Genomic DNA, 18117 nt, shown 5'->3' with positions numbered 1-18117 from the left:
TTCATACCAAAGATATAACAATTACGTACACAAATCATTTCGACCTCTTATTTCATGATTATAAGAACGTCGTCACTATATTTATATATGTCCAAGGGTACGTAGTGAATCTAGACTTATTCGCTTCTTCTAAAATAGGCTCATTTCATGAATTCTGTAACTGCTAGCCATGCCACTGGAATTTACGTAGCTGAAGCTAACATTAGTTGCATGTTCTTTTAATCGAAGGAGCCAACTAGATCTTCTTTAGTTATGTTATGCATCAAACAATTGGCATGGTAGACGCTATCATTGTGCACAGCTGAAAAGCAGGCAAGCAGCTTTATTTTTATTACATGCAATGCAGGAACGTACATATTCATGTAGATGGCAAATATTACAGATTTCCAGTAACCCTAGCTTATTTCTGGAATACAAATTAATTTCAAAATAACAGTACTATTATATATGTAGATACCAGGATCGGATTCATGATGAAGCCTTGATCAATGTTTTAAAAGTCACTTTTGGTCCCAACAAAAATGTGCCAATATCGGCAGTAAAAGTGTCATAACGGAGGAAGAACTCGACCAACATTACCCTGCTCATAAGCACAACCAGGTCCTTCCCCGCGCATATCTTATTCTCCGCCCTTGGGTTCTCCGTCTCGGGGCCGTTAGACCACCACACGTACTTCAATAGCTTCTCTCCATCCCCAACGAACCTATCTCCCACAAACTCCTCAGGCCTCTCGAAAATCTTTGGATCTCTTGTAGCAATGGTCTGATATCCGAATATCACTTCTCCCTTCTTGATCTGAAAAGCGGCATCGTGACTGTTTATTACCAGATCCTCCTTGACCTTTGCATACTGGAATGGGACAGCAGGATCAATCCTCAGAGCTTCATAAACAACCGACTTGGTCAATGTCATCTTTTCCAAGGCTGCAAGAGTAACCTTACCTCCGGCATCTTTAACGGTGGCCCTTATTTCGTCTCGGAGCTTGCGGTGGAGATCCTCTCCTGCTAAACAGACCCACTTTAGCAAGATAGGGAATAAGAGCTTCATGCCCCCATAAGCATTGAAGCACACCATGAAGATCAGGTTGTGGCAAGCTTCTTCTTTTGAAATCCCAAATGTACCCTCAGCCTCTTCCAAAGCCTTGGTTGCGGACTCATAAAAAGCCTTGTAGACCTTGTTATAAGCTGGTTTGACAAAAAGGGCTGGAATGGGAAACGTGTGCAGCAAGAAATCTTCTAGAAAGTTCAGCAACTTGGGCAATCCCAGTGTTATCTGAGGAGTGAGTTGGGGTAAGAGCCAGAGTGTGACAAGAGTTGCGCCTTTGGATCCCAGTGCTGTGTTTGACGGGTTTTGGCCGAAGAACAGCTCAAAGATAAAGTTGAAGGAAGTTTGGTCATTGAGTGAGTTGAAGTCCGATTTGTCATCCTTGGCCAGTTGAGCTTCGGTCTTGACAAAGAGGTCGGAGAAGTGAGTTTGAAAGAGTGGGATAACATTTTTATGGCGAGCCGAGAGAAGAGACAAGAAAAAGTTTTTGAGAGAAGTGTGTTTGGGTTCTGAAGGGTCGAGAAAAGAGCAAATGCGATAGCCACCGGTGAAGGAAGTGGAAGGCATGTAGGTGCCATCAAATATGTTACGTTTTTCGACTCTCGAATTGTCGAAAAGGATAGGGAAGCTTTCGGCGTCAAGAACTACGACGACCTTTGGGTTTGAGGCAATGAAGGGACCGGGAGGCATGTTGGTTCGGAAAACTGTGGATTTGTGTTTCGCCATTCGGATTTTGAAGAAGTCGTCTCTGCCTTGGTTGTAAAAAAAGTCGTAACGATCTTTGATTGCGCCAAAGAAGGGCAAGCCATAGTCACCAGGAATTTCTTTCAAAGGAAGGTTTGGTATGTTTCGAGAAGATGATGAGGCCATTTAGAAGGACTACTGTGATGATCTACTATACTGTGTTTCAGTGTTTGCATGCAAAGGGAATGCAAGTGCTCATTTATAGACATGTCATTTGTATGCATTTGGAGCTTTGAGGGCAGAAAAAATTAACCACGTGGAATAAATGGAGATAGAATTTATATAGAAGAAAATTTAAATATTGTTTTGGTGATTTTGGGGGGAACCAACGCATTGTGTCCAATGGATTCAAAGTTTCAAAGATATAATGCATAAATATGTTCGGTTATTTATAATACATGTATCTAATCAGAGTCCAAATCATATACGATCCCATGATTAGTGTTTTCTTTTTTGCTTAAATTCTATATCATTAGTTTAAATCTATATTATTAGTTTAAAATGTAATGGGGACCTTTATGCGTTTACTAACATATTATGCATGTTGTGGACGTACTAGTGGGTTAATTAGTTGGACATTTTCTTTCATCCTGTGAATTGTAATTAAATGAAGAATAGTTATCCATGTGAGAAGAATTGTCCTAAGACATACACATTAGGCTGTAACCGGGAAGTCTATTCGTTCCACGTGAAACACGATTTGAGCTAGCCCAGCCAAAATGACGATCACGGGAAATATTGATATACACATCTCATCTGCCATGTCCGAATATAAATCAATTTTCTCATCGTTCAGATCAGCCGAATTGAACCACACACGTCCGAGTTAGTATATTTGTCCGATACTAGCTAAATGTGTGAAAAACGTATATAGATTTTCCGGTGGTCCACTGAAGATATAAACGTAAAACATGCACTGTTCTAATTAAGCTCCGTTTTGGTTTCATCTGTGTGAATGCATGGTATGATTAATTAATGAAGAAGCCGACAATTCTAACAGCTTAGTACAATTTGGCGTCTGGTTCGATCTGTGTTACACGTTGTGGTAGAAGATTTAAGAATGGTAAAACTTAGAGAGAGAAAAAAGAAGTAAGAAGCGGTAAAAGAAGCATCGGCTTGGAGCTAGGAATTACAGATATTATGCCAGCTCGATCAGAACAGATATCCAGTCCAGATTCTCCAGAAGATCTTGATACATCCGGGTGTGGTTCAGATCGACAAATTTGTTGGAGAATTTCTGGGTAAAAATGAATTGTGGAGATATAACAAACCAAACAAACGTGTCTTTTGGAATGAAAGGACATGATTTCTGGGTTTCAACTAAAGTGAATAGTCATATCCTTTCAAAGCATCACCAATCTTCTATATAAGGATGACAAACCAAAGCAGATGGTTAATTAATTAATTTTCTCCTCTCTCTTCTTTCCTCAATATTTCTGAGAAACACAAAATAGAATTTGTCAGGGATTCAATTGAAGTGCTTCGATTGAATTCGATAGTTGTATCCTGCAAGACAGACGTCCAAAGATCTACAAGCACAAATGTAGGGGCGAATTTCTGTTTTAGGAGATTGCAACAAGCAAGCTTCTATCAAAATCAACAAGTCAGTTTCTTTGTTTTTAATCTTTTTGATTTCAGTTTAATTGAAATTGATATTACTGTATTCATAGAATTGAAATTGTGTTCTTCAAATTTATTTTATAGTTGTAATATTACTGTATTTATAGAATTGGAATTGAATTCTTAAAACTCAATTTACTGCTGTAATTAGAAGTATAAATCAAAGGCTATTTTATACAACATCGTGTGTTGATTAAGTTGATTCCATTACTTACTGAACATGTGTTCTAACAAAATTCTTTTACTAACTGGTTAAACCTTCTCATTCTGTGAATCCAAATTAATAGTTATTAGCTAGAATTTGGAAATTAACTTTACCTCCAAAGATTAAATGTTCTCATGGATTGTTTACGTACGGCAGTGACTTCGAATCAGAGATTATCTACTTAACCGTCCTCCTAGCTATCTTTGCGTTGAGCCCAGTCTCTAAGTACTACTTACTGATACAGACTATATATCTATCGTTCTATCGTCTTCTTATTATGAAGTGTAACTTTGCAGCACAGGTTTTAAAACCAATACCAGTTGGCATAAAATTCTCTTAACCAGTTAACCTCATCAATAGATTAACAATTTATCATAACAACATGCATGTGCTTATGATAACAAGCAGCCAATTTCTCACTGACGTGCTGTACAACAACAGGGGCGGAGCTACATTTAGGCCCTCCTGGGCCCGGCCCACCCTAATTTTTCCACAATCCTATATATTGTATAGGTTATTTATAAACTAGAGTAAATATATAGATTATTTCTTAATTAATATTACCTCATACTATCTTATAAATGAGTCAAATCTCATTTATTCATACGCCTATCATCAAATCTATATTTTAAAATAATATCAATCAGTTTAGACATAATAAAAGGGTATTGTTTTGATGGATAACTCTATATTGCATTTTATTCATCTCTTTTGAGTTTTGAATTAGATTTTATTTTTAAAATATGAAACATTTATGTTTTATCTTAAACTGATTTTTAGATTCTTTTGAAGCTATTGAATAAGAGTATTAAATTAGTATGATATCAGTATCTTTTATTTTTGAACTTATGATCGATGATTCAATACTAAATATTTGAAGCCCCTAAGATCAAATCTTGGCTCCGCCACTATTGTACTGTGTACAATTTCGATCATTTTACCCAAATTCTCATCAAGATTCTTGATGAAACGACGGTATGCATGCCTAGTAATCCTTCAATAGTCTCATACTTGTAAAATGTAACGACCCTAAAATTTCAAGCCTAAAAACTCAAAATTTCAAAGTCGTTAGAACACCAAAACAATCTCAATGAAATCGAAATCATTTAACGTGCACAGCGGATCATCACTGAGTTCTCAATACAACTCAGAAAACCAATTATTCCAACCCAAACATATAATTCAACATTATATCAATTGGAAATGTATAATCCTCACAAGATAGTCACACCAAATCCTCATGCAAGCTGGAGATAAATAACTTCAAGTCCTCTGAGCGGTCCGTCAATTCCCGCTAATCCACACCTGCGGAGTTATCCACTACACCATCGAATTGGTGCACCGGGATTGTAAACACAAACCCGGTAAGCTTTACAGCTCGTATGAGTAAAATGAAAATATATAACTCGCATATCAATATATACGAAAATCCACAAATCAAACAAATATAAATGCACTCATGAGTCAGTGGACGGCCCATCTGGTTGTCCCAAAGAAAAAGAAGCGCTCATGAGAAATTAAGTAACCCTTCTGGTTACCCAAATGCATTTATAACACGGGTACCAAGAACGCTGGTACACATCTGTTACCCCTCTCGTAATACACCGCCGATATTGGATAGCCACCCGCTACCCAACATCCAAAACAATCTGAGTACCCATGAGCAGATAACCACCTGTTACCTCACATGCAGTACTAAGGCAGACAGACTAGAGCTCTAACTGTATCGTAACTTTCGTCCGGCCAAAGGCTAGGTTCCGACTTGCCACACACGTACAATAATCTCACATCATATTGTACCAATCACGTCCGAAGACAAATCAACATTTTAACAATCTCAATGTTAAAAATCACGTACAATAATCTCACATCATATTGTACCAAAAATCATGTCCGAAGACAAATCAACATTTTAACAATCTCAATGTTAAAATCACGTACAATAATCTCACATCATATTGTACCAAAAATCATGTCCGAAGACAAATCAACATTTTAACAAACTCAATGTTAAAATCACGTACAATAATCTCACATCATATTGTACAAATCAAAATCACATGCTCGATATTTAAATCTCGTCATCGAAATGACATAAATCACGATAAAATCATAACAGTATATTATATAGCAAACTATATATATATGTACATATTTACCATTTATACAATATATATATAATCCATTATATCGTATACATGTCATATTTCATAAACACGTCCGAAGACAAAAACTCGTCCGAAGACAAAACTCGTCCGAAGACAAAACATTTTAACAAATTCATGTTAAAACCACGTACAATAATCACACCTCATATTGTACAAAAATCACATCACATGCTCAACATTTAATTCTCATAATTCGAAATGACCAATTCCAATGAATTCATAACAGTATATAATATAGCAAACTATATATATATGTACTTATTACCATTTATACGATATATACGTAATCCACTATATTGTATACGTGTCGTAATTCAATATTAAAAACTCTTGCAAAAATCTTGGAATCACCGCAAGGGTAGATTCGTAAATAAGTGAGATTTTACTCACCTTATTGACTCGAGCGTAATTCCACAATTCCCGATGATAATTCCTTTCCTCGATTTACTGATCACCTTGAAATGATAAGAAAAGAATTTAGAATCGTTTCGTAAACCTTTAAATGCCGAAACAGTAATAATCGGTTACTGTTCAGCAATTTTCGGTTTTATGAAATTATTGTTCAGTGTTACTGTTCTCTGTTACTATTCACGGTTACTGTACAAATATACGATTTATACGTATTTCTGTATGTATAAATATTATATACGTATTTATGTACGTATAAATATTATATACGTATTTCTGTACGTATAAATATTATATAGGTATAAATATTATATACGTATTTCTATACGTATAAATATTAATACGTATTTTTGTACGTATAAATATTAATACGTATTTTTGTACGTATACGTACTATTTAAATGTAAATACAATCTCAGTAAATAAAATTTACTAAATTACCCTTTTTACAAATTACTTTTTACATTTACTGAAAGTAATTTATATTTACATTTACCGAAGGTAAAATTTAATTACATTTACCGTAGTAAATAAAATTTACATTTACATTTACCGTTACACAATAAATTACCAAAATACCCTTTCTGTCAAAACTATTCACACCGCCGCATAACACTCCCTTAGAGTAATTACACTTATGACACAAGCATTAAGTTCAAGGTAAAAAATCCAAGTAACTTAATATTTCCCGTAAGAAATATTAAGCCACCACCTAAATGCTACTCATGCTCACGGATTCAAGGAGTTGTCAAGTTCAAGTTCAAGTTCTGATTCTTTAATTACCTAAACATATTTCTAGGTGACAAAACTAGCAACACATTTAGTAAGTATTTTAAGTGTAAAAGCTCATAGATTCAACATGCATCAACATCAATTAAGAGTAAAATGAATTCATTAGCACATGAGTTTGGCTAGGGCTAGCCTAGCCTCAAATCCAACTACTCACAACCCATTAAATACAACAAACCCTTGAAAATGAAATACATCAAAAGAGAAGTAGAGTAAAGAGAGAAGAGATTACCAAGGATTTGGTACAAATGATACCAAACCGTACCTCTAAAAGTTCACTACCCACAAAGATGTAATAAGAAAGAAAGTGCTTCTAAGTATGGTATTAATTGGTTCTATCAAAGGAAGAATTCCATGAACATCATACTTTATCCACACAATCTAGGAACAAAGAATAAGAGTTGAGGATGAAGAAAGTGAAGTGAGTATGGCTTTGGTAAAAACCCCCCACAGTGTCACAACTCTTTTTTTCAACCCAAATCTATGAAACAAGTTTGTGATTTATTAAAGGTGTAAAGGATCTTTGGTTTTTGGTGAAAACCCAAGACACTTTACACTTCTCTCTACACAACTTGATATCTATGACTTAGGCATAAGAAAACTATGTTCAAACTATGGAAAAGATGAGGTTTTGATGGAGTTTTGGTGTGGTAAAGGGTGCAATCCGTTTTTTTGAGAGAATGAGGGTATTTAAAAGGCCTTAGGGTCACAAATAAATGATGGAGATGTAAGGGGATGAATGACTAGATATGGTGGACATATTATGGCATATGAATCTTGGACATGCTGGTGAGAAAGCTATGCAGGGATTGGTGAAACAAGGCTTGTTGAAAGGTGCAAAGACTTGCAAATTGGAATTCTGTGAACATTGTGTTTTGGGAAAGCAGACTAGAGTGAAATTCGGTACAACAATTCATCAGACTAAAGAAGTTTTAGACTATGTTGACACAGATGTATGGGTACCTATAAAGACTACATCTTTGGGAGGTAATCGGTATTATGTTACTTTCGTTAATAACTTCTCTAGAAGAGTATGGGTGTACACCATGAAGCATAAAGATGAAGTCTTAGATATATTTGTGAAGTGGAAGAAGATGATTGAGACTCATACCAGTTGGAAAATTAAGAGGCTCAGGTCAGATAATGATGGTGAGTACAAGTTTGATCTGTTCTTGAAATTTTTTCAAGATGAGGGCATTGTGAGGTGATAGGAGCACTTTGTGCGACGTTCTTAACATGTTTTTACTTTCATTTGTACTTTGTTTGGCCCTTATTGTTGTACTATTGAGTCATTGAGTCGTAATAAGAGTCTTGGGCGGTATTGGATGCATTTTTGTGCTTACATGAGTTAAAAACGCAGAATTGGTCTAGAGTCCTAGTTTGAGTAGGAATCCTTGTAAGACTAGAAAACCTAGTTGGATTAGGAGTCTTCATCTTTCTACGTTTTGGTCGCATTGGCGATATTTTGATAATCCTATTTGCGTTAGGAATCCTTTTTAGACTATGAAACGTATCATTTGGGAAAATCCTACTTGAACTGAAACTTTTATTCCGTAACTTTCCTAATCGTAATTTCCTACTCCGTAACTCACTTGTCTTTTATTATTTTCAGATTTTAAAGATCAAATTGTGTAGCTAGAATGAAGAAAATAATAGAGGAAAAGAAGCAAATGAGGAAAATAAAGAAAGAAAGAGACACTTAAAAAGGAGAAAAAGAAGGAATTTATCAAATGAGATTGCACCCACCAATGACAAAAATTAGTGAAAGAAAAAAAGAGAAAGAAAAAAAAAGAGAATAAAAAGAGATAATGCAAGAGAAAAAGAAAGAGACACCTAAAAAGGAGAAAAAGAAGGAATTTATCAAAGGAGATTGCACCCACCAATGACAAAAATAAGTAAAATAAATTGAGGAGAAAGAAAAAGGAAGAGAATAAAAATAGATAATGTAAGAGAGAAAGAATGAGACACCAAAAAGGGAGAAAAAAAAATAAATTTATCAAAGAAGATTTCACCCACCAATGGCAAAAATAAGTGAAAGAAATTGAGGAGAAAAGTTCAAGCTATGATATGCAAAGAGCCAAAACTCTTCTATAAATAGCATATCATTCACAAAGAAAAATGATCACTTCTTATTTGCATTAAAGAGCCAAAACTCTACCAAAATACTACCTCAAACATTCTTCACCAAAAAAGCAAGCCGTTCTTCCCGATATACCAATTTCATCTCCACCGAAATCACCATTGAAGACACACCTCTAAGGTTCATACAACGTGTGATTCTCGCAACTCATCTCCATGGGTTTGTTCGTTTTTGATTTTCTATAATACTTTGTCTATGAAGATTGTAGTATGATGTTTGTGTGGGATTATTGTTATGTATTAGGAATCGAAATTTTCAAATTGTTTTATTGGATTGTTAGATCTTTGCCGAATCGATGGTTTCCTATAATTAATGAGTTTGTATTTCTATTGTTCTGTTCTAACCATCTTTCTCATACTTTTAGATAATTTTCATATATGTGCATATGAATTTAGTGCTTGGATGCAGTCCGTAAGATTGTGTTTGAGTGCTAGATTCATCAACCATATTGACACAAATCGAATCATGCCCTAAGTAGGTTCGGTTTGTGTTGATTAAAAGTGGTAAAAATTCTGGAAATTTGCATGTGAAACCATGATGGGTGATGACATACATGAAACATGTCTCCAACAAAGATTTGGTACTAAATGTAATCTTGTTTGATTTCTACTCTAAGTGTTATTGAATTCGATTGTATACAAATTTAGATTAGGTCCTAAGTTAATCTAAATATTAATTGAAATCTTGCATGATTAGATGATCCCCTAAGGCTTAATTGTATTGGTGTCTAAAAAGTATGTAATTGGTCGAATTAGAATGCATGATAGGTTCGAACTTGTAATTATGTGGTGTAGTGGTGAATTTAGTTTACGTTTGTTAAAGAGAAGTTGATCATGTAAATAGTAATTTAGGTTTTATTTTAGTAGTTAATAATCAATCTCAAACCCCCCATTATTTGTTAACACTAAAAGTTTAGAGTTCCATTCAATTGCCCGGAAAGAACGATCCCTGCTTATTCTATACTAACGATGATATTTTACAGGGTTTATTATAGATGTTTTAATTAACGCTCTATCATTATGGCGCCGTTGCCGGGGAATTGAGAAAATCTTAATTCTTTGAAGTGTTTAATTTTGTACTATATTGTATATTTTTAAAAATAAATTAATGTGAACAATATGGTGAACATTAATATTCTGTTAAAAATACATCTTTACAAAAAGAAAAAAAAAGTAAATCTCTGTAATTTTTTTTTACTTTTTGTTTCTTTTTGTAAAGTGTAAAAGTGAAATTCAGTACAACAATTCATCAGACTAAATGAGCTTTAGATTATGTTGACACAGATGTATGGGGACCTATAAAGACTACATCTTTGAGAGGTAATCGGCATTATGTTACTTTTGTTAATGACTTCTCTCGAAGAGTATGGGTGTACACCATGAAGCATAAAGATGAAGTTTTAGATATATTTGTGAAGTGGAAGAAGATGATTGAGACTCAAACCAGTCGGAAAATTAAAAGGCTCAGGTCAGATAATGGTGGTGAGTACAAGTTTGATCCGTTCTTGAAATTTTGTCAAGATGCGGGCATTGTGAGGCACTTCACTGTTAGAGGAACACTGCAGCAAAATGGGGTGGTAGAACGCATGAATCAGACTTTGTGAGAGAAGGTTCGGTGTATGTTGTCTAATGCTGGATTAGGCAAAGAGTTTTGGGCAGAGGATGCCACTTTATCAACAGGTTGCCTACAGTTGCAAATGAGAGAAAAACCCCTATGGAGGCATGGTCTGGAAAACCTACTACTGATTATCATTACTTGCATATTTTTGGATGTTCTACTTATTATCATGTATGGGAAAGCAAGCTTGATCTTAGAGCAAAGAAAGCTATTTTCTTTGGCTTTAGTAATGGTGTGAAAGGATTTAGGCTATGGTGTCCATATACAAGAAAGATTATTGTGACCAAAGATGTTACATTTGATAAGACTGCCATGGTTAATCAGAGTGAGCAGAACTGAAAATCAGAAGATGACCATAGAGAGTTCGAAGTAGGTGGACCTTGAGAAAAATGCTAATGAAGCTCCAGGTGATTCAGAAAAACATATAGTTGATGATTCAACTAATAGAGATACAAGTACTGAAAATAGAGGCTCAAACCCAAGAGTCTACGCAGAAAGATGAACCTATTGCATTGAGAAAAGGAAAGAGGAATGCTCCAAAGCCAGATTGGCTTAATGATATGGTGACTTATGCACTTCCAATGACTGAAGAATAAATTCTTACTACTTATGAAGAAGCTGTAATACATGCAGATAAGGTGGAGTGGGAAAAAACTATGTGTGAGGAGATGAAGTCTCTTCACAAGAACAAGACTTGGGAGTTGGCTTAGTTACTGATAGAAACACTTTGTGCGACGTTCTTAACATGTTTTTACCTCAATTTGTACATTGCTTAGCCCTTATTGTTATAGTATTGAGTCATTAAGTCGTAGTAAGAGTCTTGAGCGGTATTAGATGCATTTTTGTGCTTACATGAGTTAAAAACGCATAATTTGTCTAAAGTCCTAGTTTGACTAGGAATCCTTATTAGGTTTTGAAACTAATTATCTCTTACTTATAATTTTATTTTCTTATTTTCAGATTTGATTGAAGAGATAATTAAAGAAAAAGAGATGGAGCCAAGTCATGCAACAATTAAAGATGATCATTAAGGGCATAAAACATGGCATGTTTTAGGAAATAAATCATGGCATGTTTTAGGAAATAAATCATGGCATGTTTTAAGGAACAAAACATGGCATGATTTAAGGGATTAAAACATTGTATTATAATATGAGGAAAGATGCGACTACCCTCATTCTTTCCTCTATATATACATGGATTCATCTCTCAAATAAGAAGACTTCTCATTAGCATTCAAGAGCCAAAACTCTACCAAAACACCACCATAAACTTCTCTCACAAATTAGCCAAGCCGTCCACCCCAAAACCATCATCATCTCCACCGAGTTTCACCATTGAAGACACACCTCCAAGGTTCTTACAACGTGTGATTCTCGCAACTCATCTCCATGGCTTCGTCTATTTGTGTTAATCTACAATTCTTTGTCTATGAAGATTGTAAGTTGTTGTTTATGTAGAAATATTGGTTTTGCATTTGTTTTAAAATTTTCAGATTGTATTTGATATTTTTTTGAGACTATGTCGAATCTATGTTCTTATAATTAATGAGTTTGTATTTCTATTGTTGTGTTCTAATCATCTTTCTCATACTTTTAGATAATTTTCAGATATGTGCATATGAATTTAGTGGTTGGATGCAATCCCTAAGATTGTGTTTGAGTGCTAGATTCATCAACCATATTGACACAAATCGAATCATGCCCTAAGTAGGTTCGGTTTGTGTTGATTAAAAGTGGTAAAAATTCTGGAAATTTGCATGTGAAACCATGGTGGGTGACGCCACACATGAAACATGTCTCCAACAAAGATTTGGTGCTTAAATGTAATCTTGTTTGATTTCTACTTTAAGTGTTATTGAATTTGATTGCATGCAAATTTAGATTAGGCCCTAAGTCAATCTAAATGTTAATTGAAATCTTGCATGATTAGATGATCCCCTAAGGCTCTAATTGTATTGGTGTCTAAAAAGTATGTAATTGGTCGAATTAGAATGCATGATAGGTTCGAACTTGTAATTATGTGGTGTAATGGTAAATTTGGTTTAAGTTTTTTAAAGAGAAGTCGATCATGTAAATAGTAATTTAGGTTTTATTTTAGTAGTTAATAATCAATCTCAAACCCCCAATTATTTGTTAACACTAAAAGTTTAGAGTTCCCTTCAATTCCCCGAAAAGAACGATCCATGCTTATTCTATACTAACGATGATGTTTTACAGAGTTTATTATAGACGTTTTAACCAACGCTATATCAGTTACCACATGGGAAAAGAGCAGTTGGGTGCATGTGGGTATTTGCTAAAAAGGAAGGATCTCGGTACAAGGCTAGATTGGTAGCTAAGGGCTATGCACAAAAAGAAGGAATAGAATACAATGAGGTATTTTCTCCAATTGTGAAATATTCTTCTATTCGTATTCTTTTAGCCTTGGTTGCACTGTTTGATCTTGAGTTAGTACAACCTGATGTTAAAACTACATTTTTACATGGTGAATTGAACGAGGAGATCTATATGAGTCAGCCAGATGGTTTCAAAGTTGCTGGTAAGAAAACATGGGAAATGGTACAGCCTAAAGCAGTCTCCTAGGAAATGGTACAAGTGATTTGATAAGTTTATGTTTGGTCAGAAGTACACTAGGAGTCTTCATAATCCATGTGTTTATTTTCGCAAGTTACATGATGGGTCCTTCATTTATTTGCTCTTATATGTTGATGATGTGTTGATTGCATCTAAGAGCAAGTTGGAGATAAATAAATTGAAGTCACAGTTGAGTGGTGAATTTGAGATGAATGATTTAGGAGAAGCAAAGAAGATATTGGGCATAGAAATTGAAAGAGACATATTTTAAAGGCAAGGTATGTTTGTCACAAAAAAAATATTTGAAGAAGGTACTACATCGGTTTAACATGGTTGATAAAACTAAACCTGTAAGTATGCCTTTTGCTTCTCATTTTAAGCTTAATTCTTCTATGTCTCCTAGCACTAATGATGATAAAAAATATATGGCTAAAGTTCTGTATGCTAGTGATGTTGGTAGCTTGATGTATTCTAAGGTGTGTACTAGACCAGATATTTCACATGCCTTAAGTGTGGTGTGTAGATATATGAATAATCCAGGTAAAGATCATTGGGAAGCAGTAAAATTGATTCTACAGTATATTCTTGGTACTGTAGATGTTGGAATAGTGTTTCAGCAGGATATGATGAATCAGTGTGTTGTTGGATATGTAGACTCTGATTACGCATGTGATTTGGATAAGTGTAGATAAACTACAACTTAGGTATTTACTCTTGCTTGTGGGGCAGTGAGTTGGAAGTTGAATTTGCAACATACTATTACTTTGTCGACTATAGAAGCTGAGTATATGGCTGTAACAGAGGGTGCAAAATAAGCTCTTTGGCTTCATGGTTTGCTTGAGGACTTGGGTGTAGTTCAAGACTATGTGGATGTTTATTGTGATAGTCAAAGTGCTATTCATTTAGCAGAGAACCAAGTTACTCATAATCCTATTAAGTATATTCATGTCAGATTTCACAAGATTCGTCATTGGGGGGGGGATGGTGACATAGAACTCCAGAAAGTTGGAACTGAAGACAACCATGTTGATATGTTGACAGAGTTGGTTCCATTGAGCAAGTTCAAGCATTGCTTTGACTTGATTGGTGTTCGTAACATTTGATCCCTATGGGGATGTTGAAGCGGCGATTGGTTTTGAATTTCTACTTTGGAGAATCTGTATCAAATTAAAGCCAAGGTGGAGATTATTTAATATTGGCTTTATATTTGGTAAGTGGACAAAACCCATTAGTGCAACCCATTGGTGGCTACACGGGCTAACCCTAGGTTAATTAGGATTGATACATATATGTGCTTGTATCTGGAAGTATATATATATAAGCAGTAGTCGTCAAACATAAATAGAGAGAGGGATTTTGTAATTAACCTAGCTATTGTCTTCGTTTCTCTATCAATAGAGAACACGTAGTATTTGGGGTTTTGAGATTAGAGAGTTTTAGTACAAAGCTCTATTGTATTCTCTCCAATTGATTATAGTGGAATTTCTCGCCGGCTCTGAAAGTGGACGTAGCATAATCATATTAATTGAGTGAACCACTATAAATCTTATGTCCTTATGTTTCTTTTCTTTATTGTTCCATATTAATATTGTTGTTTGTTTACGCTTCCGCACAACAGTCTAAATATTTCTTAACCTCATCACACAACACATAATTGAATATATGCTATCTCAAAATTTGGGGAAGGTAAGAAGTTAAAAAAAATTTGAACTTTTCTCAAACTTTAAAAAATGTGGGAAACATCATATAGCACGTAAGAGTTATGTGCTGACTGATTATGGAGGAGGTAAATTTGAAAAGCTTCAGACAACACATTTGAACTATATGTTGTCTAAGTTATCAGAGAACTTGAAATGACCCTAGCTACTTCTACCCCCTCTGCATCTCTAACACTTTAAGACAAAAAAAGAAGGAAAATCATCCTCCAGTTTCCTCACATATTCGCCGCTACTTCCCTCCCTCCCTCCCTCTCTGTCTCTCCCTCTCTCCCTCAACCACCGCGACGAGCTCCTCTTCTTCTCCCCGACGCCTCCCTCGGCATCACCTACGATGGCTCATCTTCTACTCCCTAATTCCTCCTATCTCTTTTTCCCCAATTCCCCAAACCCTAATTTGTGAAGGTGAGGCCATGGTCGAAGATTGGTTTGGATATGAAACCTTAATCGTCGAAGGCGCGGCGTCTATGAGTGAGGTGATGGATGTAGTTTTTCGAGGTTTGAAACCCTAATCAGCGAAGCTAAAGAGGTGAGGTATGTGGTTTCGAATTCTATAATTCTAGATGAAGGTGATTCGAACTGGTGAAGAATTGATGGCCTTGATTTGCAATTCAATGATTTTGTTTCTTATTTTTGTTCCTGTAGGGAAAAGGGTCAAAGCTAACAGAAGGAGTAGCTTGTGTGTTTTGAGGTAGGTAATTTCAACTCATCTTTGTATATCTTTCATATCAACCCAAAGGTTGTTGTAGTTTAGAGCAAATGAGAAATGTTCCTAGCGACATCATGGAGCTCAAGTTGCCTAGGACCTTACAAATGGTAATTTAAAGCCTTTTTGCTTAGTTCTAAACTTGATCCTTTATCCAATTTGTTTGAATTTGAATTTAACTCAATGTCCTCTTCAATTACCTTTTTGACAAGTTCCTCTATTGACTATTTGGCATTGGTATTGATGACTACATTGCTTGAACTGATGTCTATAAGGGTATTTTACAGAAATTGGCTTTCTCATTCGACCGAGTGTACTAAAAAGCCAAACATGGAATAGACAAGTTGGTTTTCTCAAGTTGTTATTTTAGTTAACTGAAGCTTGGAGAAGTCACTCCAAAACTAGGGTGCATGGATACTTGTATGAACCGGACCCTAAATTCAATACTTAAGAATGGCTTGTATCCATCTCATTGGAGAACCAAATGATCTAATAGTATGAAGTATATGTTGTTTTTTGTGAGCACAGGCTTTGGCTGAAGAGATTAAGGCAAGATGTGAGAAGGCTGCTTTCAAAGTTATGACCCTATAAGGTATACATTTTTACCTATATTGCAATTGTGATTAAATTGAATTAGAGTAGTTCATGAAAAGCTACCACACTCAATGTACTTACATAACTTTGTCGTTATAGAGATGAGGAGCCAACTAATAATGCAACAATATGTTACAAATGGTTTACAGAGGTTGGTATGTTCTCATACACATTTAGTTCATAGACACAGGCATATCATGTTTAGTTTAAGCTAGTAAGTTGAAACATGATTCTAATATAGGAACATATACGGGTTTGTGACTGGAACAACCGAACAACTAAGATATGGTGTTTTTGGTCTAGATAACCGTCAATATGAACATTTGAATAAGGTAATCAGTTCTATACCTTTGTTTTCAAGTATTCTTTTTTATGACTGTATTATTCAGATGCATTTGATTGTATGATGCTAAAGTTATAACTTCTCTCACTTGTAGAGTAATAGTGAACTAGATAGTGTGTTTTATTGGATTGCTGCATTTTAAACCTTGTTGTCGGAACATACATACTAGTCTACTCGAGAATATGTCATTTGATGGGTCACTCAATGTATTTTCCTTCTCTTGTTTCTTAATGTGTGTCTTGCCTTTGATGGGTATGAAAATGTATGCATTATGGGCATAAATTGGTAGTTGTCTCATTGGTGAAATGTAATCTGGTTAATAAAGATGGTAGTTGAGTTCATTTTAACTTCACAAGTCTTATTGTAGGCAGATTCTAAAAGATTTTACGGAAGATGAAGAATATATTGACTTGATGGGAGAGGTTGAAGTTGGGATTTACAAGCTATGAGATGGTCATACAGAGGTATGCTCTTCTCTATAAATATGATGCCTACAAAATCCTTGCACTTAGTTGTCCACTACTCTTTACATTTTATCATTGAGGAAACATTTACTTTTCTTTTTCTTTCTTTTGTTTTGCATTTAGTTTTAATTCATTGATAAATTGTTGCAACACCTTCTTGTTTTTTGATATCTAGGCTAAGCAAAGAGCATATGAAGAAAGTGAAAGACTGGATACAAGAGCATGCACAGATCTTTGATATTATTAGCAATTATGGTGAACAAATATATGCATGTTGCTACTCTTTCTATTGTAAAGCTTGTAGGTTTAGGTATATATCGAATGGTAGGATATTGTGTTCTAGTTTGCTATACTATATGAATCGATTGTACTTGAATCAATTGTACTTTTTGGTTATAATATAATGTCAACTAAATTCTTGATTACTTTTTGAAATGAATGTGATCTGAATATTTATAGGCTGCTATAAGCATATATGATAGGTTCAAATGTGATTGTATTAGCATGAGCAGAACAACTGAAAGAATCTAGATTATGTTGTTCCACTCTGTTTCAGACAACACAAAAGTATGATTGAAAATTAACTCAAACATCAGAAACTGATGTCATATTTGTTGTTACACATCAATTCAGACATCACATATATGATGTTTCATATGCTATCACATATCGGAAACTGAAAATTAGTGTTATTACTAGTCGATTCAGACGTCACTTATCTACTGTTAAATAGGATTCCTTCAAGCGATTTCTCAATATTACAAAATATGATTTCCTTTAGACAACAGATCAACAATCAAAATGCAGTATAAAATATGTTTCACATGGCATTATTATGTCATGCAACTAAAGATCACATAACACTCTTACTATGTATTTCTCCTTCACATAGTAGAAAAACTAGCTTCCTCTTATTTTAGGGATAATTGGAGATAACTCAGACATTTTTGATATCAAAAAATACGATGCCGTGTGATTACCTTC

At 34.9% G+C, this 18117-nt stretch overlaps 1 protein-coding gene and 1 long non-coding RNA gene across 5 annotated transcripts; one reads left to right on the top strand and one right to left on the bottom strand.

Annotated features, from left to right (window-relative positions):
* Positions 1-322: 322 nt before the first annotated feature.
* On the bottom strand, positions 323-1935 carry LOC126783772 (allene oxide synthase-like). The gene has a single exon (XM_050509303.1). It carries the CDS (start codon positions 1912-1914, stop codon positions 469-471), a length of 1446 nt encoding a protein of 481 aa, XP_050365260.1. The 5' UTR covers positions 1915-1935; the 3' UTR covers positions 323-468.
* A 13287-nt stretch (positions 1936-15222) lies between these two features.
* Positions 15223-17531, top strand: LOC126784457 (uncharacterized). 4 transcript variants are annotated; one of them, XR_007670934.1, is made up of 6 exons: positions 15223-15560; positions 15672-15717; positions 16020-16152; positions 16261-16324; positions 17037-17133; positions 17309-17531. It is a non-coding gene; the product is annotated as an uncharacterized LOC126784457 (long non-coding RNA). The 4 variants fall into 4 exon arrangements; XR_007670933.1 differs by having other exon boundaries at positions 15223-15555; positions 15672-16152; XR_007670935.1 differs by lacking the exon at positions 16020-16152.
* The last annotated feature ends 586 nt before the right edge of the window (positions 17532-18117 follow it).

Source organism: Argentina anserina, chromosome 2 (genome assembly GCF_933775445.1).
Source record: "Argentina anserina chromosome 2, drPotAnse1.1, whole genome shotgun sequence".
Lineage (NCBI taxonomy): Eukaryota > Viridiplantae > Streptophyta > Magnoliopsida > Rosales > Rosaceae > Argentina > Argentina anserina.
This window is presented reverse-complemented; position numbering and strand designations above follow the sequence as displayed.

What these genes read in the sequence shown, in the direction of transcription:
- LOC126783772 (XM_050509303.1), bottom strand. Translation starts at nt 1,914, where the DNA reads ATGGCCTCATCATCTTCTCGAAACATACCAAACCTTCCTTTGAAAGAA.